Source organism: Notolepis coatsorum (genome assembly GCF_963971535.1).
Source record: "Notolepis coatsorum genome assembly, chromosome: 3".
NCBI classification, from domain to species: domain Eukaryota; kingdom Metazoa; phylum Chordata; class Actinopteri; order Aulopiformes; family Paralepididae; genus Notolepis; species Notolepis coatsorum.
This window is the reverse complement of record NC_140167.1, coordinates 179,251,131-179,273,990: the sequence shown is the minus strand read 5'-3', so window position 1 is coordinate 179,273,990 and position 22,860 is coordinate 179,251,131. Positions and strand designations below refer to the sequence as shown.

The 22,860-nt window shown below is 43.4% G+C and overlaps 1 protein-coding gene across 2 annotated transcripts in view; it reads left to right on the top strand.

Annotated features, from left to right (window-relative positions):
- arl5a (ADP-ribosylation factor-like 5A) overlaps positions 1 to 21,511 on the top strand; it is a 34,684-nt gene extending 13,173 nt beyond the window's left edge. Inside the window, exons 2-6 of one of the 2 annotated variants that reach the window (XM_084309513.1) lie at positions 7,320 to 7,380; positions 7,557 to 7,704; positions 11,704 to 11,787; positions 16,156 to 16,307; positions 20,861 to 21,511. In XM_084309513.1, the coding sequence (XP_084165639.1) occupies positions 7,320 to 7,380; positions 7,557 to 7,704; positions 11,704 to 11,787; positions 16,156 to 16,307; positions 20,861 to 20,909 (494 nt within the window). In that variant the 3' untranslated portion in view covers positions 20,910 to 21,511. Of the gene's footprint in view, positions 1 to 7,319; positions 7,381 to 7,556; positions 7,705 to 11,703; positions 11,788 to 16,155; positions 16,321 to 20,860 lie in introns of both variants that reach the window. The other variant, XM_084309514.1, reaches the window with a different exon arrangement.
- Positions 21,512 to 22,860: the final 1,349 nt, after the last annotated feature.

Genomic DNA, 22,860 nt, shown 5'->3' with positions numbered 1-22,860 from the left:
CACAAAGAAATTTAGGAGCACCCAAAAATATTTAGGAGCACAGTGAAAATATTTCAAGTAACAGAGTTTATTTTTTTTTCAAAAATAAATTTATATTTGTACTGTGCGTGCATGTGTGTAAATTAGCTCTTGCTACAACCCTGCATGTTTACATTTTGTACTTGATGTTCATTAACATGTGCTGTCCCTATCAAATAAACTATCAAATCAAACTACTGCTACAAAAGGTTCAGTCACTTAACTTTAGCCCCTTTTATGCATACAATGCTTATGTTTTGACTGTGTTGCTCTTCTAGAAAAATAATCCTTTCAGGGTTGCCTATTGAAATACTGTACACTTTCCTACTGTACACTTTCCTGATTAATTGAAAATGGGGGACCCTGATGTAAACAAGATGAAAGTCTTTCTCTGGTCTGGTATTGTACCCATTCTGCAATCTGTTAATAAAGTTTTCAATCAATCAATCAATCAATCAATCAATCAATCAATCACACCTCCAGTACAGAAACATTGTTTGAGTTTGCGTGTCAGGTAGACCATTGATTGACAGTCGAGTCTGCCAATTACATCACATCGCTTGCACTCCGGCGCTGCAGCTGGACCCATTGCCCACCTCTGCTGTTGATAACGCTAGCCAAGTTATTATACACACAGATACACAGTGGGCCAGTGACTTTGGTGTAGGGGTGTAACAATGCATCGATCCTAAGGGGGAAATTCAACTGCATCGATTTGAAAATGTTAGAATAGATTATCGCAATTTTAATGTGTACACGTTATGTTATTGTCATGTCCGTTACAGCCAACACACCGACATACGCTACTGCATCAACGTTATGATTAACAAAGCAAGGCATTCGTTTTGTTGCATTAACGTTATATTACTATTGCTATCGATAAATCTAGGTGTTCTCAAATCTATTGCTATTGGTAAGAGAAAGACTATAATAAGTAGGTGTCTCGGAAAACGAGAGCCCTGATCGCGGAGTTTCAGGAAGTAAACAAGGAAAATGAGAGCTTCCGATTGGTCATTTGCTTTATTTCCCATGAAACCAGTCACTTCACTCTACTGTGATTGGACCGTTGGCTTGAGTGCAATGTGGGACTTGTAGTTTTTTAACGATCTCGCAGCGGAGGAAAAAAAAGACGAGAGGCTATAATCTGTATTCGCACAGCGTGCGCGTAATTGATTTTTACCGTTCGCATACAAATATTTTTAGGGGCATATGCGAGCAATTTGGTCGCACTGTAGAGCCCTGCAATGGCAAGAGTTTAACTGCACAGACCGTGCTTAGATGAAGTTAATAGCCTATTTTGATTCGCTGTTATTTATTATTTATTTAACAATGGGTCACACCTGTGAAGTTTTCTTCACGAATAATTACTGCAGGCAATACTGCAGTGCAGGCCTGCTCAGAGCTGTCAATTTTGGCCATTTTTGAAGAAAAAAAAATTCACTGCCTTTTTTTACAGAGGAAAACATTTATAATAAAAAAAAATAATAATAATAATAATTAAAAAAAAAAAAATTTATATAGTAGGTATATGTAAATTAATAATAATTATGAATTATGAGTAAATTTGTGTTTCACGTGTTGTCATAGAGAAACCTCCACTGCTGTACATGTACACAGACAGACTCCACAGCCACACATAGGCAGCGACAAAGAACACATAGTTAAAATAATAATAAACTAAGTCACTTCAAGAGTATGTGCCTCAAATCTTTGCAGGGCTAGCAATGTGTAGGATAAGAAAGAGATTATGATATGGATCATATGGGATGATATATAGAGGGTTGCAAAAATAACCAGCCCTCACGGAATTGTCCTTTTTAGGTACGATTATTGAGTACAGGCAGAGATAACGTACACGTTTCAGCTATAAGCCTGAGGCTGAGGAAAGCTTTTCGCTGAAACGTGGACATTGTCTGTAAGGAACCTGTCTGGACCGTGCACCCGGTAAGAAACTATTGAAGGTGTTTTAGATGTGCTCGTACCCTCTTTCATTTACAATGATGGAGAAATGTAGAGAAACAGGCAAGCAAAAGGATAGAGCATCGACCAGGACATCAATCCAAGACATCCATACAGGTGCCCATGATGGTGAAGGGCACAGGGCAGGGCAGAACACCACCTAAACCACCTAGAATGACCTGCAACCAAACATGAATCAAAGCTCTCTGCCAGACACACAAGACAACAAGCACATCCACTAACAGAAACACATCACAGAAACACATCCACTAACAGAAACACATCACAGAAACACATCTACTAACAGAAACACATCACAGAAACACACCCACTAACAGAAACGCATCACAGAAACGCATCCACTAACAGAAACACATCACAGAAACACATCCACTAACAGAAACACATCACAGAAACACACCCACTAACAGAAACGCATCACAGAAACACATCCACTCAAACACATCCACTCATAGAAACACATGCACTAACTAACTAACAGAAACACATCCACTAACAGAAACACATCACAGAAACACATCCACTAACAGAACATCCACTCATAGAAACACATCCACTCATAGAAACACATCCACTAACTAACTAACAGAAACACATCCACTAACAGAAACACATCACAGAAACACATCCACTAACAGAACATCCACTCATAGAAACACATCCACTCATAGAAACACATCCACTAACTAACAGAAACACATCCACTAACAGAAACGCATCACAGAAACACATCCACTAACCGAACATCCACTCATAGAAACACATCCACTAACAGAACATCCACTAACAGAAACACATCCACTAACAGAACATCCACTAACAGAACATCCACTAACAGAACATCCACTAACAGAAACACACTCACTAACAGAACGTGCACTAACAGAAACACACCCACTAACCGAACATCCACTAACAGAACATCCACTAACAGAACATCCACTAACAGAACATCCACTCATAGAAACACATCCACTAACGGAACATCCACTAACAGAAACACATCCACTAACAGAACATCCACTAACAGAAACACATCCACTAACAGAACATCCACTAACAGAAACACATCCACTAACAGAACATCCACTAACAGAAACACATCCACTAACAGAAACACATCCACTAACAGAACATCCACTAACAGAAACACATCCACTAACTAACAGAAACACATCCACTAACAGAACATCAACTAACAGAAACGCATCCACTAACAGAAACACATCCACTAACAGAACATCCACTAACAGAAACACATCCACTAACAGAACATCAACTAACAGAAACACATCCACTAACAGAACATCCACTAACAGAAACGCATCCACTAACAGAACATCCACTAACAGAAACGCATCCACTAACAGAAACACATCCACTAACAGAAACACATCCACTAACAAACACATCCACTCACACAGATGAGACGAGAACAGTCGGGTGCAGAAGACAATCAACCTAACTTATGATTGCATCAGCTCTTCCCTACACTAACAATAAGTAAACTAAACAAACTCAACTCTCTTGGAGGCTGAGTTTATCCCAGACCAGGCATGGCTAAGGTAGGTTGTAAGAAAGCGGGAAGAGATGGGTCTTAAGCTTGGATTTAGATATAAACAGAGCTTGCTTCCCTGACTATGGCAGGGAGTTTGTTCCACAGATAGGGGGTACGGTAGGAGAATGCTCTGTTGCCTGCAGATTTCTTTTTAACCCCAGCATTTTGTGATCAGAGGGAACGTTCCAGTGAATAATCTGCATATCGTATGATGAAGTCTGATAAATAGAGTGGTGTAAGTTAGTCCATGCAATATTTTATGTTAGCAGCAACAAGTCAAATCTAGCCTGGATTGGAAGCCAATGTAGGGAGGACAGACGTTTAGTAGAGTATTAGTAATGAGTCTGCTAGAATCTGGTAGGCCTAAAACAATATGTTATAGTAATCAAGTCTGGATGAGACAATAGTTGGCCACGTATTTGGACATTTTGGCAATTTTGGTAATAGGCCTATCTTTAATGAGAGAAGGATACTAAATTACACTGAGGTTTTTAATGGTGGAGCTCTGTGAAATAAGACAATTCTTAAATTGCAGGGACTCTAAACATACGCCTCAGTCAGGGAGGGGAGGGCCAACAATTATCTCTCTTATCAGCATTTAGGAGCAGGACATTTAATGACATCCAAATTTTAATTACAGATAAACCTGCCTCTAAATGTAATAGTTGGGACTCAGTGATCATTTTGGCTTAATGGGTAAGTAGAATTGGGTGCCGTCCGCATAGCAGTGGACATGAATGCTACTTAATGATTTTACAGAGAGGAGGTAGCATATAGATTTGCCCTCTTCACCACAACTTTTATCTACCAGTTACTGTTTCACTTCTGCACAGACAGTTTATTTAAAGGGGAGATGAAGCAGTGAACAATGTGATCCTAGTTTGTTTGTTGTGTACCTTGTGTAAGACAGGGTCCTATAATAAAATGTGAAATCCTGCTTATTTGTCTGAAAAATCAAATATAATTTCCCTGTTTTCGCCATGGGCGCGGCCATTTTGTTGCTGACGTCATGGGGCTGGTTTGGTGTATACACTGCTGGTTAGCTGCCTATAGTGAATGGGTCAGTCAGTAAATAAAATGTTGCCTACAAAACAACGGGACCGCGGTGGTTCTGTTTGTATTGCTCCTGGCTGTTCAAACTAATTTTACCATGTGAAAGAGAGGAAAGTTGGTTAATTTCCACAAACTACCAGTGAAAGAAACAGTGTTGTTGGCACGTTGGCTCAGGCTGGCTGCACTCAGGCGGCGCGACCAGCCTGTTGGACAGGGAAGGAGGATCTGCAGCGAACACTTCATTGCCTCGGATTATGTTGTTGGGGTGGGATGTTTGTCCAGAAGACCACTAATCAGCTGAAGCCGGACGCGGTTCCCTCAGTCTTCGACAGACAGACCGGCCCAGGCAGTTCAGCGTCGCGGAGCATTCAGCCTGCTGGCTACCTAGATCCACTTCAACCAGCGTCGCGGAGCATTCAGCCTGCTGGCTACCTAGATCCACTTCAACCAGCGTCGCGGAGCATTCAGCCTGCTGGCTACCTAGCTCCACTTCAACCAGCCGAGCGTCGGGAGCTCCAGCAGCTTGTCGATGTGCTAATAGCCTGGAGCCAGCTACCGTTAACTTGCAGAGGCTATTAGCACACCGACAAGCTGCTGGAGCTAGCTACCGTTAGCTTGCCGAGGCTATTAGCACACCTACAAGCTGTGTAGCCAGCTACCGTTAGCTTGCCGAGGCTATTAGCACACCGACAAGCTGTGTAGCCAGCTACCGTTAGCTTGCAGAGGCTATTAGCACACCGACAAGCTGTGTAGCCAGCTACCATTAGCTTGCCGAGGCTATTAGCACACCGACAAGCTGTGTAGCCAGCAGGCTGAATGCTCCGCGACGCTGGTTGAACTGGAGCTAGGTAGCCAGCAGGCTGAATGCTCCGCGACGCTGGTTGAAGTGGATCTAGGTAGCCAGCAGGCTGAATGCTCCGCGACGCTGAACTGCCTGGGCTGGTCTGTCTGTCGAAGACCGAGGGAACCGCGTCCGGCTTCAGCTGATTAGTGGTCTTCTGGACAAACATCCCACCCCAACAACATAATCCGAGGCAATGAAGTGTTCGCTGCAGATCCTCCTTCCCTGTCCAACAGGCTGGTCGCGCCGCCTGAGTGCAGCCAGCCTGAGCCAACGTGCCAACAACACTGTTTTTTTCACTGGTAGTTTGTGGAAATTAACCAACTTTCCTCTCTTTCACATGGTAAAATTAGTTTGAACAGCCAGGAGCAATACAAACAGAACCACCGCGGTCCCGTTGTTTTGTAGGCAACATTTTATTTACTGACTGACCCATTCACTATAGGCAGCTAACCAGCAGTGTATACACCAAACCAGCCCCATGACGTCAGCAACAAAATGGCCGCGCCCATAATGATAAATGCTTCAAAAATGCACATAACAAATCGTTTTTTCTTAGAAACTGCTTATTTTTATAATGTGATTTTTTTCTGTGGCTTATCTAAATACTAATGTGATGCTATGAATATGTATTTATCGCTATGCTTCATCTCCACTTTTATTTAAGGTTAACGTTACGTAGCTCTGGGCACGTAGCTTTTGGTCTCACTCTGATCCTTGTGATTATCAAGGATCACAGCCTAGTGTGTCATGCCCTGGCATTGTGTCAAGACGCCTACCATATACTGTACAACATGGCTGGCTGCCTTTTCTTGTGTTCACTGGTATAGGTTTCTTGTCTGTTTGTTTCTCCGTCAGAAAGGTCAGGTTGATGTCGCAGTAGGCCTATGTTTTGATGCCATACTCTTATTCAGTGGAGCCAGGCAGCCTAGTGTCCTAATGTCTAGTGTCCTAATGTTTGCATGCACACGTGTATATGAGAGAAATTGACAGATGACCTATACTAGTTGATATATTAGCCTAGTTTATTGCCAATATATCGTCAATGGTGCCACAGATAAAGCACAGATATTCCTATTCTTCACATAAATAGGAAAATAAACTCGTAACACTGGCACGTTTAAAAGTGTCACATGTTCTACAGAACATGCATGTGTTCTATCTTTGTTTGAAAGACATACTGATGTGGCGCCCCAGTGGCGAACCACATAACACGCTGAGTCGCGGCACGGCCGACCCGGGTTCGATTCCCGGACCCGTCGTTATTTGCCGAATGTCTTCCCCCCCACTCTGTCTCCCATTCCTCCTCTCTTTCTCTCTACTGGACTGCCCAGTAGTAAAAAGCGATAAACGCAAACAAATTAAAAAGACATACTGATGTATGCTATCTGACATTGTTCTTATTATATAATACAAAAATCTCCGTCCAGTCCTAGTATGTATGTGAGTGTGAACAAAATAATAGGTGTGCTATCTCAACAGATGTTGTTTGGTTCAGCCTGAGTGAGCAGGTTCGCCTGCGACCACCACCACACACGCTGGTGTGTGACTGTGAGGAAGCACACTGTCTCCTCCAGCACCACAATGTTTCACTGGATGTGTGAAACCGCCAGTTTGTCCCTTGAGAAATGGTGTCAACAGTAAAGAGGGGCTGTTGTTTGAGGCGCCTTAGGCGTTTTCTGCTGTCCGGATCTTGAGGCCCTGGGTATTTCTCCTACAAAGATCAACTCTGTTTCGGGAGAAAATGGGGAGGATTGTGTGGGAGTCACAGATCAGCCTGTCTCCATCGGTTAGCCCGCAAAGGTCATCCTGGACATTGTCAGTTTTTTTTTATGTGATCTATTTATGTCTCTTTTTCCTGTCTTTCAGAGCACAAGGTTGTTATTGTGGGTCTGGACAATGCTGGGAAAACTACAATTCTTTACCAGTTGTAAGTATTGAATTGACTACTTTCAATAGGCCAGTAGCCTATATTGTTGCTGTGATTTTGTCCTGATGTAGCTTACATGAAATCTTCTCATTGGAAATGTGTATATATACTGTAGTGAATCCTGTTTGCATCATTCGGAATCAGAACCTAAACATATTATACCTCTCACCGTGTAGCTCGATGAACGAGGTGGTGCACACCTCCCCTACGATAGGCAGCAATGTGGAGGAGATCGTGGTGAACAACACCCACTTCTTGATGTGGGACATCGGGGGTCAGGAGTCTCTGAGGTCATCCTGGAACACTTACTACACTAACACGGAGGTAAGAACACTGAAAGGGGAATGCCAACCATTTAAAAAACTCTGAACGTTGTTATTCCTGTGGCCCAGGACAAATCATGGTTTTATGTTCTTGTGTACTCATATTGTTCTGTTTCCCTGTGGTTCTATGTTTCTTTGTTCTTTGTTTTTGCCTATTGTCAGCGACTTTGGGTCTTTGAAAAGCGCTATACAAAATAAATGAATGATTATTTATTAAATCATGCAGTATTCTCCTCCTGCACCATTCTCCTAAAGCTACAAATGTATTCGCCTGACCACCTATGTGTGTGCGTGTGCCGTGTGGCCTGACCACATATGTGCGTTTGGCCTGATCACTTATGTACGTGAGGGATAATAACCAGGGTATCTGCGGGTATTAAAAAGTCTCACAATTCTCAATGTTAGGTATTAAAAAGTCTCCCAATGACCTGGAGAGGGTCATCCATGCTTTTATATCATCTAGGCTGGACTATTGTAATGCCCTGTATGTGGGATTGATTGATTGATTGATTGAAAACTTTATTAACAGATTGCAGAATGGGTACAATACAGTACAGCTCAATACACACAATTGTTAAGGGGATGCAGACCAGAGAAAGACTTTCGTCTTGTTTACATCAGGGTCCCCCATTTTCAATTAATCAGGACATATATGACATGCATGACATACAGATAGACAGTACTGCTACATCTATACATTTATGACATACCAGATTTGCAAATACAGTACTGTTTGTGATACAAAAAGAGTCCAGAAAAGGGAGTATATACATTTGACGTAAAAACTGTACATTGGAGGAGGTTGAGTGGGGGGGGGGGGGGGGGGGTTGGGTAGGGAGGGGTTGGGGGGGGAAACACTGTACAACTGTACAAGCAAAACTGTACATTGCAATATTGACAACCATACTAGGTAAATTACTGTACATTGGAGGGGGTTGGGTTAGGACATTTACAGGCGCCAGTTTCGAATTGCAGTCTCCCGTAGGTGTTCCTTGAGAGTGGTTTTGAAAGTGGGTAGGGATTCACATTCCTTTACAGCTTTTGGTAGGGCGTTCCACATTGATGTGGCATAATTGCGAAACGTGTTTAGTCCCTTGTTTGAGCCGAATCTGGGTTTAACATGATTTGTGGAGCTCCCTCTGGTGTTGTGATCGTGGTATTCACTGACCTTTGGGAAGTATTTTGACATGTACATGGGTACCTTGGTCGTGTAGTGTATCTTGTAGACCAGGCCCATTGCAAGTTGCTGTACTCTGTCATCTAGACCAGCTCTCCCTGCGACACCTGCAGCTAGTGCAGAACGCTGCTGCACGCCTCTTGACTGGCACTAAGAGGCGTGAGCACATCAGACCAGTACTGGCTTCCCTGCACTGGCTCCCTGTTCATTTCAGAATTGATTTCAAAATTGCTACAGTATGTTTGTGTTCAAGGCCTTAAATGGTCTGGCCCCTCAGTATCTAGTTGAACTCCTCCATCTTTGTACCCCTGCTAGAGCACTAAGGTCAGCAAATAAACTACTCTTAGATGTCCCGAGGTCTAGGCTAAAGACTAAAGGCGATCAAGCTTTTGCGGTGGCTGCCCCTAAATTATGGAACAGTCTTCCACTGCAAATTAGGTCTGACCAGACCCTACAGAGTTTTAAAACACAGCTGAAGACTCACCTGTTTTTATTGGCATTCTGAGGCTTGGTAAGCCACACATCCCTGGTCATGTCGTGATTGTTTTTAAAAATGTATTGTAGTTTTTATGACTTTGTGTGTATACTGTATTTTGTATTTCTTTTAGTATTTCTGTTTTTGTATTGTACAGCACTTTGGTACAACTTGAGTGATTTTAAATGTGCTATATAAATAAAGTTGACCTTGACCTAGATTTAATTTGCACAGGTATTACATTTGGGGGGGGGGGGGGGGCAGCTCAGCTGTCGGTAGATTAAATAATATTAAATGCTTTTATATTCAAGTCATTGTTTTTTGCGGGGCTACCAGGAGCTTGGTGAGAGCTTGTATAGAACGCATGATAATTTAAAGTGCTGCAAGTGCAGCCGCAAGTTCAGTGTCACTATGTGTTGTTGTTTTTTTGCTAGTATGGTTGTGAAATTGGTATTGAATTCTGCTCTAAGTGGTATTAAAAAGTCTTAGATTTAACAGGTTGAAACCTGCAGATACCCTGTAACATGTCAACAACACTTAATGAGTAGGTTTTCCCAAAACTAATTTCACATTGCCAGACTAATTGAATCTCCACACTACATTTTGGCGCAGATAAACACTGCCCCTCTAAACACTGCCCCTCTAAACACTGAATTGCTGGGGCGGTCAGGTGGCGTAGCAGAGATTGTGCTAGTCACCAATGCAAGAGGCTGCGGTCTTGACTCCCGGAGAGTCAGCATTGCCTTGGCTCGGGCTGATCGCTATACTAACTCGTTTGGCTGAGTTAGGGGGAGGGAAGCCGTGGGTGGGTCCTGGGCGTTGTGGACAGCGACCCCTACAGTTCGGTCGGGGCGCCTGCACAGCGAGGGTAGGATCTGGAGAGAGGTAGTGTGACCTTCCACACGTTACACTCTCCCGGTGGCCTGTACCTGTTCCGCAACAGTAAGTTACTTCCGGGGTAGGCCTGATTGGCCCCGACAGGCACGTGACGCGGCAAACTCAGGACGCGCAACGAGGCTGCTGAGAGCTGTCGCGCGGAAATAGGCTGTCTATTGCCATTCTCTAACACAAACTCTAACCTTAACCAGCTCCTTAACAGCGCCTAAACTTAACCGTTCTAACCTTAACCAACTCCGAAACAATGCCTAACCTTAACCATGCCTAACCTTAACCATAGAAAGAATATTGCCATTCTCTAACACAAACTCTAATCTTAACCAGCTCCTTAACAGCGCCTAAACTTAACCGTTCTAACCTTAACCAACTCCGAAACAATGCCTAACCTTAACCTTAACCTTAACCATGCCTAACCTTAACCGGCGAAAGAATACACGTTAAAAAAAAATCACGTTAAAAAAAAAATATTTGATGGGATTCGAACTCGTCAACAACGGACCGCAGGATCGCAGGACCGCCGCTCTGCCAGGTGAGCTGAAGCGCCGAATGAAAGTCATGGCTGATTTGGACGGTTACGTAATTCCGCAAGCTCTGCCGCTCCGCTCCGCGGAGCGTGCCGCGCGGCAGAGAAAGTTGCGCGTCACGTGCCTGTCGGGGCCAATCAGGCCTACCCCGGACGTAACTTACTGTTGCGGATAAGCTATAAGCCTCCCGGTGAGAATCTGCGCTGCCAGGCTGGCTGCCGGCTGGCTGCACATGTGTCGGAGGAAAACATGCGACAGTCTCCGGCCTCCCGGACCAACAGTAGGGGGGGGTGCGCAACAACCAGGAAGGGGGTTGGGAATTGGCATAACGACTAACAGTGGGATGGGAGAAAAATCGGAAAAAAGGAGGGGGGAAAAAGATAAGAAAAAAAAAAACTGAATTGCTTCGCTAGCTCAGTCTGGATGAAAGGTTAAGATATTCGCTCAACTGAATAATGTTATGTTCAGCTAAGTCTTGCCAGAGCTGTGCAAGTTGGCGCAGTTCTCTGTTGATACCAAGTCCATCAGCTCGGCTGATGTGTGAGTCGTGGTTGCGTCATCTCCATCAACATGGGATACATAAACGTGTGACAGTGCACCATTACTTGAATGACTAATGATTCTTACTGAAGCTTATTACTCATTTTTAAAGTAACTGTTGTGCTACTCAAACCAGTATGCCTCATCTACATGATGCCATTGTAGGGCTCAAATAGTGATGGCATTTGTTTCCAGCCATCAGAATCAAATATTCACCCAGCAGACCATGGTATGTGTATACAGTATGTTATATAATTTAACCGTTATTTAACCAGGCAGGTCAATTAAGGACAAATTCTTAAACATCATCTAGGCCGGGGGAAACACTGCTGGTTGTCCTTTTTTGTTAACCGTCCTTCATTCTATTTGACCATTTGTTCTCTCCAGTTTGTGATCGTGGTGGTGGACAGCACAGACCGAGAGAGGATCTCTGTGACCAAAGAAGAACTCTATAGAATGCTTGCACATGAAGTGAGTCCTTATCAATTCAGCAACATGACTTTGTGTGATAAATTATTACGTATCAAGATGAAATGGTTGACCTTTTGTGTGATTCCAAACTGAGCTCAGACACTTCCTGTGACCCCCAACATCTAAAAAAGCATGAACATTTTGAATCTTTCACATTGTGTACTGTGTGACTGAATGCAAAAACGTGTGTATGAAAGCAGGCAGGCGGGCTTTCACCATGGCCTCTGTACTGTCTAAAAGGACTGTTCTTTCCATTTAAAAACATTTAGGACTCTATTTTTGTGCCGGTGTAAACACTGGCGTAGGTATTGGCGATTTGGTCGGGCACAAGGTGAAATCCTTCTACTTGAGCATGTTTGGCTATTTTGTGACTCTGAAGAGTCTGCTTGCGCCGAGACGGGTGGGGTGGCGGACCAGTGAGTGTGACACGACAGACCCGCTGGCGCAGTACAGTGTTGGTATCCATGTTGACGTAAAGTCAGACCACGACTAAGCACAGAGGCTGGTGATCTGAGCCGTTTTCGTGACCGTAGTCTAGGTCAGGAGTTCCCAAGCTTTTCAGGCCGTGACCCAAAAATAACGGGGTCAGAGAGCCGCGACCCCCACTATTATAGGAGGCAAAAAAAAAAAAAAAAAATAATAATAATAATCTATTTTTTTATTTTTAATAAATGGAAATGTATGGTTGAAACATGCACACGTTCAAACGCACACACACTAATAAGCATTGGAGGCTTTTAACCAGGGCCGGACTGGGGAAATCATTCAGGCCAGGAAATATAGTCTAAAATATACAGGGGTCGCGACCCACAGGAGGTCGCGACCCCGACTTTGGTAACCCCTGGTCTAGGTGAGGGCGCACAGGAACATCTGTCCACATTCCAGCAAGCTGTTGTTATTGAAGTAAATCCGTTGACTGAATGGAATCTTTTTTTTTTTTTTTTATATCTTTTTCCCCCTCCTTTTTCCTCCGATTTTCTCCCATCCCTGTAACTGAGGGGTACAATTCCCTGACTGTATTAATCAAGTATTAGTATCATTAAACTACTACCGTCTATGTACATTACTGGCCTTACTGTACACAAGTATATTAGATGACAACACTTCCACAATGAAACGGTTTCCACACAAATACTCGTTTAGAATATTTATTACATCAAAAAGGGTATGATATTACATTACTTTGGTCACTTTAGATGCGCTTATAAGGCAAAGAATGTGCAGGCAAATCAATAATGAATGTTAGAAATTAGATCTAGGGATATTCTGGGAAGGGGGGTGTACTACCGGTTGTAAGCCAGCAGGGGGAGGCAATGCTCTATGAAGGTCAATGGTTCCACAGGGCTTCAGCAAGGCACCTGGAGACGGTGTATTACTCCCTGCTCCGCGGGGAAAGGCAGCCGCTGTAATTCCAGTATGCAGCAGCGCAGGGGGAAGCCGTGGAGTCTCTGGTACGACAGAGACGGGCTCGAGTGATGTCGTCACGGGCATGTAGATCCCACAGCAGTGGGTGTAGACGGTTCTCCGCTCCAGCAGCTTGGTGAAGAATGAAGAATAATAATCCTTGCCGGAAAGTGGCTCTGCTGGTCCGGTGTAGGTATCCTCCGTGGTGCGCGGTGGTCCACGGTTGAACTTGACGTTACTATCCTTATTAGCACGCGGCAATAAGTGCTCTTATGTAGACACACAATTACTCACTTCACGTGGTCTTTGACTCGTAATGAAGGCTTTTACTAGTAAGGAGCGAACGATACGTTAAACAAACGTACTAGGATAACACGAGACTCTATTTGAGGCAATACGAGCCCTGCTGTACCGCACGTTGCGTAGTGGGTAAGGCTTTACTTGGTAACTGAACCAGACTGAACTGAAGGCGAACTGAAAAGGAAGTTCTGTATTTGCTGGTCATATTTATACGTACGGTGGACAAATAGTGCCATTCGTATTTCGGTAGCCGTATTCCTACGCGGAACCGGGGCTAGTTGGGACATGTTCGTGTCGGTAGCTTTCAAGTCAGCTCTAGGGGTAAGTCACTGGCGCCTAGGGGATCGCTTCCAATAGGAGAACGAATATTATGGTCTGTCCTGTACCAGGTAAAGGGATATTCCGTGTATATGTACAAAGAATATACAGGGGATATCAAACGATATACAAATATTATACATGGGATCTCAGGCAATAAATATATATATTCGGTTTAATCTGACCCTTTGTAACAATCCCAATGTTAGTTGTTATGCCAATTCCCAATCCCCTTCCTGGTCGCTGTGCACTTAGCCTCCACTCTCCCAGACCGACTGTGGGGGGTATCACGTGCTTCCTCCGACACACGTCTAGCCAATCAACCGCTTCTTTTCACCTGGCAGCGCGGACTTTCACTGAGAGGGCGTAGCGTGTGGAAGGATCACACTATCCCACTTAGATCCTATCCGCGCTTAGCAGGCGCCCCGACCGAACTGTAGGAGTCGCTGTTTACAACGACCCGGACCCACCCCGCCAGCTTCTCCCACCCTCTAATACTGCCAATTGTATTAGTGTGAATGGCCAGCCAAGCTGGTGACAACCCCGGAGCTGTGAGCTGGATTCGAACAGGCGAATCCTAGCGTCTCCGGGGTTGGTGACGAACGCAATCTCCGCTACGCCACCTGACCGCCCCTGAATGGAATCTTCTAATCTAATCAGTTAATCACAACAAGCTATGTAAGCTTTTCACCTGCGGTTATTGAATTCCTGTGTGGATCAGAATCAATCGATGTGAATTATTATGCATGGAAAATCTTTACATATCTGTAGATTATATATATATATATATATATATATATATAATGTGTGTATGTATGTATTCCTTACCTACTCTTACTAGTTACGCTGCTGGCCAGTATGACTACTACCATAGTGTCTTTATACCTCTACTCTGTACATACATCTGATTTGTAGTACTGATTTATATATTTTATACCCAGTTTAATCTCCTGTACATTGTATATTACATTTTCACCCTGGTTGGATGCCAAACTTCTTTTTGAATCTAATCGAATCTAAAATATCATGGTGACCCGCATTCCACAAGTTATTCAACCTAAGATAATAGAGTACAAGCATGAGCACGAAGCACTATAAGAGCAGAGGACTGAGGGGAATGACGAGAGACTAAATAGTAGGCTAGTCCTCTCATTGTAGAAGACAAATTACAATTAGTATAGAGGCTCACCGTCTTCTCAATCTATGATATGCAGCGGAACACAGAGGCACGCTCACTGACAGTTGTTGCTCATATTCAAAAATATTTTCCAGCTGCACAATTAGTTCAGTCTTCCTCAGGGGTCTGCTGGGCTGATTGTGAGGAAGGCTGAGGACTGTCAAAACGTCCGATGTCGACTATTATAGGCTACTGTGCTGGCTGGAAAATATTTATATAGGCTATGTATAATTAAGCATGCATTCTCTTTCGCTTGTGGAGAAGTGACATGAGAAATTATTGTGATATAGGCGAGCCTGTAGAAAAATTATCTGCGTGCCGTTTCCTATCATTATAACTTTTTAACTATCTAAGGAGATCATAGACTGCTCTTAAATAGGATAATTGAATGAATGAAAAGGACAGATTTCAATAGGCTATGGACCACAAGAAAATAAATGATCCATTCATTCATAATCTGATGATTATATAATATGATTATCTACATGCACATATTGCCATTTGATGTCTTTTTGAAGCCAGCACCAACTCCATCTGTTAATAATATATTCCTCCTACTCCAACCCTGCGCCACGCTGTGCCATTGATGTGTCTGTATCTCTGGTCACCAAATTACCAAAAATAAGTTGGACACGCTTGCGTGCACTGCATTTGCACTCGCACCCACAAAAATAAGGCCTCAAAGGTAATTTTAGTTGGATCAAGTATTTGGACTGGGACAGCTGGCCCTACCCTGTTCTCTCTTCATCGCTCCTATCTTCTCTCCAGGACCTGAAGAAGTCTGGGACAGCTGGCCCTACCCTGTTCTCTCTTCATCTCTCCTATCTTCTCTCCAGGACCTGAAGAAGTCTGGGACAGCTGGTCCCTACCCTGTTCTCTCCTATCTTCTCTCCAGGACCTGAGGAAGTCTGGGACAGCTGGTCCCTACCCTGTTCTCTCTTCATCTCTCCTATCTTCTCTCCAGGACCTGAAGAAGTCTGGGACAGCTGGTCCCTACCCTGTTCTCTCTTCATCTCTCCTATCTTCTCTCCAGGACCTGAAGAAGTCTGGGACAGCTGGCCCTGCCCTGTTCTCTCTTCATCACTCCTATCTTCTCTCCAGGACCTGAAGAAGTCTGGGACAGCTGGCCCTACCCTGTTCTCTATTCATCTCTCCTATCTTCTCTCCAGGACCTGAAGAAGTCTGGCCTGCTGGTCTTTGCCAACAAACAGGACGTCAAGGGCTGCATGACGGTGGCTGAGATCTCCCAGAGCCTGCAACTCACCTCTGTCAAAGACCACCAGTGGCACATCCAGGCCTGCTGTGCCCTCACCGGAGAGGGGTGAGAACTGCATGTACTGAGAACTCGCTTTTCCTTCTTTTGGATATAATTGTACTTTGAAATGTTTTTAAGTTTCACAAATAAGACTAAATTAAACGTGAACAGATGCTCTTTTATGCATTGATTAATGTATTACACCCCTTCTCCTTCACCCAATCTAACACCCCATTTGCTCCAGAAAACACAGTTTTAAAGGGGAACGCCACCTATCCAGAGTATAATAAGTTACTACATAGCTATAATATATATATATATATATATATATATATTGCTATATAGTACCGGTAACTTATACTGTGAATTTCTCCAGACCTCTCTCGGTAGAGCCTGAGACGTGGTCAGCAATAGCAACCCCTCTCCTATAACCACTCAAATCCCAACCAAAACATCAGATCAGAACAAAAGTAATACCAAGCGGGGTTCTTTTGCCGGCATAATGCTGCCACCGTGTGTTCTTTTATAATCTGAGGCTTGACCCTATGGACGTGACATGCAACACAACAGCGTTAGGTGTGGGGTTGGGTACTGTTCACATTTGACCAGTACCAATTCCTGTAATTCGGTAAAGGTACAAAACGGTAAAAAGAAATCGGTACTTAACTCATTTTTATTTCTAGTTGTAATTTTTTTTTAAATACAATTCCAAACTTGTTATTTATTGTTGTAACACACCACACAAAATAATTTGCATGATTATGTTTTTAAATGTTTAAATATCAACATTATCTGGCCATCCTCAGTAAATATTATCAAACTCCTCTGACCTCGTCTGGTCTTTTCAAAGACCCAAGCGATGGGACAGTAATATATATATATATTTGTGGAAAAGGCTCCCTCTTGTCTAGTATATTTCACTCTTGTACTAAACATGTAAAGGCACCGAAATCTGGTACCGATATCTGTACTCTGTAGTATCGATGTAATTCTGTTGATACCCATAAAAGTACAGAGTTTGGTACTCAACCCTAGTCAGGTGGTCGTCTTGTCAAAATGCATCATGGATAAAAGAAATAGTGCGTCTCCGGTCTCTTGCCTATATGACATGACCACTAAACGCTTCAACCATATTATCATCTTCCATAGCCCCAAATATCTGTGATAAACCTTTAGAAAATGACCAGAAGCTTTTGTGTGTTCAAGAAAGGACACACAGCTATTGCATATTGTGAAACTATGAGCTGTCGTTTGAATGAAAGGAGGGAATGCACACATGAAGATAATATAAACTATCCAGAGTGCTTTTAATTTGGCTGACTGCACAGGCATGCTACTGGAGCAGGAGTCACAATAGATGAGGTGAATATAATCTGTTTGACATGCATAACTCATGATGAGTTACACGCTTTCTCCAGGCTTTTGAAATGTACACAATCGGAGGTGAAATTTGAACTTGCTGGTTTAGAAAATCACAAGCTGGGAGTCAATTGAAAACGTGGAATATCTTCAAAGATCTGCAATCCGGGCAGCAGGGTGGCGCAGCGGAGATTGCGCTCGTCACCAATGCAAGAGACTCCGGTCTCGAATCCGGGTGTCAGCATTGCCGTCATACTGGCTCAATTGGCAGAGTCAGCGGGTGGAAGTCGATGGGTGGTAATCTGGACGTTGTGGACAGCGACTCCTACAGGTCGGTTGGGGGACGCCTGCACAGCAGAGACAGGAAATAGCGGGGGTAGTGTTAGCCTCCCACACGTTACACCTCGCCAATGAGAGTCTGCGCTGGCAGGTGAAAAGATGTGACGGGCTGCCTCCTCGTGTACCGGAGGGGACACGTGATGCAAGGCTTCTATCCTCCCTACAACCGACCAGTGGGGGGCATATGCGAGCAACGTTCAAGACGGGGGAGGGGAGAATTGGAAACACGAAATTGGGATGGGAGAAAAAATAAGGAGAAAGTGGATAAAAAAAAAAAGATCTGCAATCCGGTTCTGATGGCAAGTGTTACCCTTCCCTTGGATATGTCCGTAGGCTACTAATCACGGGTAGGCTCCATCTTAACAGTCGTTAAAAGTTATGTCACGTAGTCTATGTTTCCATGTCCCAAAAATGGCTTTATCCTGAAGTAGATGATGCAGTGATGCTGTTTTGTCTGGAGACTGGTGTAGAGTTTCAGTCACGGCTCTGTGCGTCCAGGGCATCCAGTTGATTATGTACCGTGAGCTTTTTACCATAACTCATTAAGGTCAAAGTTGCATCTTCTCATGTTGCATATTATTTTAATTAGACATAAAGCACGTAGCCTTAAGGCCTCTACATGCTACAGCAACTGCAACGCAACATCAGCGCGACTTCAACGCAACATGTTGTAGAGGGTGTTGTAGAGTGTGTTGCGAGCATGTTGCGTACCTCTCCCCAAAATCTAATCTCAACAACCGTTTGCGTTGATGTTGCGTAGCAGTGATTGGTTGGTTAGCGAATGGGGGCGGGGCTGTCATAGAATAATATTGGTCCCGCAGGGGGGAATACCATCCTCGAGTTAACGTAATTTATACAAATGGAAGTATTGATTTCGCCGTAACGAATCATTAAAAAAATATACCGTTAACTGGAATATGTTAGTTTCTTACACATATGTTGGATTATGTAATTGGTTTGTCATGACAAACTAATAAGAAATCGCGAATTAACCGGTGGTTATCCTATAGCCCTAGTATGTACATTTCAACAATTCCATGCCATTCAGAATTTATTAACATAGCTACAACAACACAGTAACGTTAATATAATTACATGCATCATTGTTTACAATGAACGGTGGGGCTAATAGAAAGGACTGGACACGGACAAGTTAAACAGCAATCAATTAATTGAATACAACAGCTAACGTTAAAACCAACAAACACAGAACCGGACACAAGCAGAAAAAGAAGCATTATTTTTACTTCCGGTCGGGGGGTATTATTATTATTATTATTATTATTATCATTATGATTATTATATCACATGGTCAGCTTTTGTTTTATCCCACCTTGCATGCGACAACTGATAGCTGGACGGAACAGGATGTTGGTGCGGGGACAGTGGCACGGGGCAGCTCTCCACTTATGAAAATAGTTGTAGTTGGGCGGCTGGGTGGCGCAGCGGACATTGCACTCGTCACCAACGCAAGAGACACCGGGTTCGAATCCGGCTGTCGGCGTTGCCTCCGGCTTGGGCCGGCCGCCATACTAACTCAATTGGCAGAGTTAGCGGGTGGAAGTCGATGGGTGCCGGGTGGTAATCTGGACGTTGTGGACAGCGACTCCTACAGGTCGGTTGGATGACGCCTGCACAGCAGAGACAGGAAATGGCGGGGTAGTGTGAGCCTCCCACACGTTACACCTCGCCAATGAGAGTCCGGGCTGGCAAGTGAAAAGATGCGACAGGCTGCTTCCTCGTGTATCGGAGGGGACACGTGATGCAAGGCTTGTATCCTCCCTACAACCGGCCAGTGGGGGGCATATGCGAGCAACGTTCAAGACAGGGGAGGGGAGAATTGGCACAGTGAAAATTGGGATGGGAGAAAAAGAGGAGAAAAAAAGTAGATTTAAAAAAAGAAAAAAAAAGTTTGTAGTTATGATATTACCTGCATGCAAGCTACATTAAGGCCTATAACGCAGACAGAATTAACCACACCGTCAAAGTGTCACACCCCTGTTCCCGGCATGCCAATTACATAGACTACATAGAATTACTACATGGACTTATGTGAAGAGATGATTTATGACTGACCGACGGAAGATCAGACAAACCTACGGCAGTAGGACTGGAATGTGCCGGCACAGAGTTGTGGAGGAAACTATGGCGGGAAAAAAGGGTGGCATTTCTTGTCAAGACCAGCCCCCACTGATCAGAGATGCTCAATCAATCCAGTTTGCTTTCTTTTTTCCAAAACCTCATTGTCCTCGTTCCCCAAGTTCAAGATTCAAGTTTTGTTTTATTTGTCACATAAGGTACATGTACATTATAGTGAAGTGCTTGGTTCTGTATGTCCCTCCTGAGATTGTGCTTCATACAGTAACAAGAGTAAAGACTAACTAAATATACAAAACTAAAATGCAAAAAACAAGGTAGAAGAGGTAGAGCAAGTTTGTAAGAATAAATAGATAAAATATGGTTTAAGGTGAAAAGTGAGTTCTTGTTGCATCTCTTATATTAGATTATATTTAAATGTATTGTCATTATACAGCACAAGTACAGTACAACAAAGTTTGGCATCCAACCAGAGTGCAAATGTAACAGTGAAATGCAATACAATGTACAGGTGATTTAACTGGGTATAGAATATATAAATGAGTACTACTGAGTGTAGTGCTAATCAGAGATATGTACAGAGTTGTAGTATTATTATGTACAGTGATACAGGTATATTTCTATTCTATAAGAACAATATGGTAGTAGTCATACTGGCCAGCAGCGTAACTAGTAAGACTAGGAAACAAATACATTTGCACTCTGGTTAGATGTACAAATATGAGAAAAAAATGGCATCTTCACGTCTCTGTCTCTCCCTTTCCCTTTCTCTTCCACATCCATTCCCTTCATCCCCGTGTGATTGTCCCCCCCGCCACCCCCAGGTTGTGTCAGGGTCTCGAGTGGATGATGTCACGGCTGCGTGTAAGATGATGGCCTATGACCTCGGATCAGAAGTGTGCCGTTGCTCTCTACTTTCTACACCTCCAGACAAAGGGGGGGGGGGGGGGGGAGAGGTGAGGACAGTTGATTCATGGCCTCCTCCTCCTCATGAAGCGGACTTGGCCAGACTGCTGCCAGGACTATATTTTCTTGTGTGTTTATTTATTTTACATAACACTTCTCTGAACACTTGGAACAAAGAAACTTTACTGTTTTGCGAGAGGACATCGGACAAAAAAAAAAGAGGGAGAGACTGATATGTATTTAAATTTCTGCACGGTTTTCCTTACAATGAAACGGAAGTCAGCAAGCTGCTGGCTTGGGACTGTACATGGACTCTCTGTCTTTAGTTGTGTGTGAGCCTAGCCCAGTGTGGCCTTGCAGTATTGCCGGACGGTCTGTGGTGGTCTTTATTGCCTCCCTGTGTGTACAGTCCAGTATTTACATTAACCTCGTGCCTGCCTCACTCAGACTCCTCAAGCGATGGCGGCTGAAGACGACTGAGACAAACAAGAACTGAGGGTGAAATTACATTAGACCCTCATCCTTTCAGCTCATATGAAAAATGGTGAAATAAAGTGTTTTTATCTGTTTCAGGTGAATTGTTTGTCATGAATGTGTTTTTCTTTTAGGTTTCTTGATTGTTCTCCGTAGCCTTTTGTTTTCTTCAGTAGAAATTGTTCGTCCTGAGGTCTGAACTGTAGTGTTTAATGTTTAGTCATTCACTTTAAGTCCTTTAGGGGCAGCAGGTGTGCTACAAGAGTTCATGATCTCCCCTACTTCTCAGGGAGCATAGTGATCAGCTACAGTAGCAGAGAGGGGCTCAGAACACAGCCATGAGGCAGGAGGTGAACAGCAGACGGTGGACGGTGCTTAGTGATCAGCTACAGGAGCAGAGAGAGGGGCTCAGACAGAGAGGGCTCAGAACACAGCCATGAGGCAGGATGTGAACAGCAGATGGTGAGCGGTGAACAGACTAATCCATAGCAGTACATTGTAGTTGGAAATATATGATGCAGCCACATGTTAGCACACTTGGAATGAACCCATGATTATGACTTGTCTGCTTGACAAGTTGTAACATTGTGAAAGGAAAATGTTGTTCGTCATTATTTACTCCGATACATCTGCATTTTTTTTTTTTTTTTTTTTATCATTAAATACAAGCCTTTTCTCCCATTTACTCCAACTAAATACTACCCAGAATAACTGTCACTGTTTATTATTTGACATGTACACAATATGATTTTTAATACATATTTCAGGCATCATAGTGGTAGGCTGATATACAAACAATAACAGTGGCAAGTATATTACTATGGAAGAACACTGATTTAAAAGTAATTACAATATACCCAATAAATTAAATTAAGCTCTGTGACCATTGATTAACAGCATTCGATCATTTGACGAACCGCTCTTGAAATGGTGTTCACTATTCATCACCTAGTGCCATCAATGTATAGTGCAGTTGTGTTCTCTTCAGTTAACGTGTGAATGATCTTGTGTCAGTGTCACACTCCAAATTCACACCAATGATGTGATGGGGGAGTTTGAGTCCTCCCCCCTGTTTACCTAACTCTAAAAGTAGCTCATCTGCCATGTCTCCCAGTCCCCGTTTGAAAGAGACTAGACCGGTTATACTGAATTCCAAGATGACTACACAATAATTATTATTTGCCTATTCATTCTATCAAATGAAAATTCACTTAGCAAACTGATTGTATATCAGAGACACCATTTGCTCATAGAGCCACTGATGTCACGGCAGTTGTTTGTGGTGATCTCTGTCATGGCTGGTTGGCTAACACCATCGACTATTCGGCTCCATTTAGTCGGTAAGATCATTGACGGACAGTATTTGGGTTGTTACTCCAATAAAGTAATGCCTTACATTACTTTATTACTCCCTGTAAGTGCTGTTGCATAACTTCTATATTCA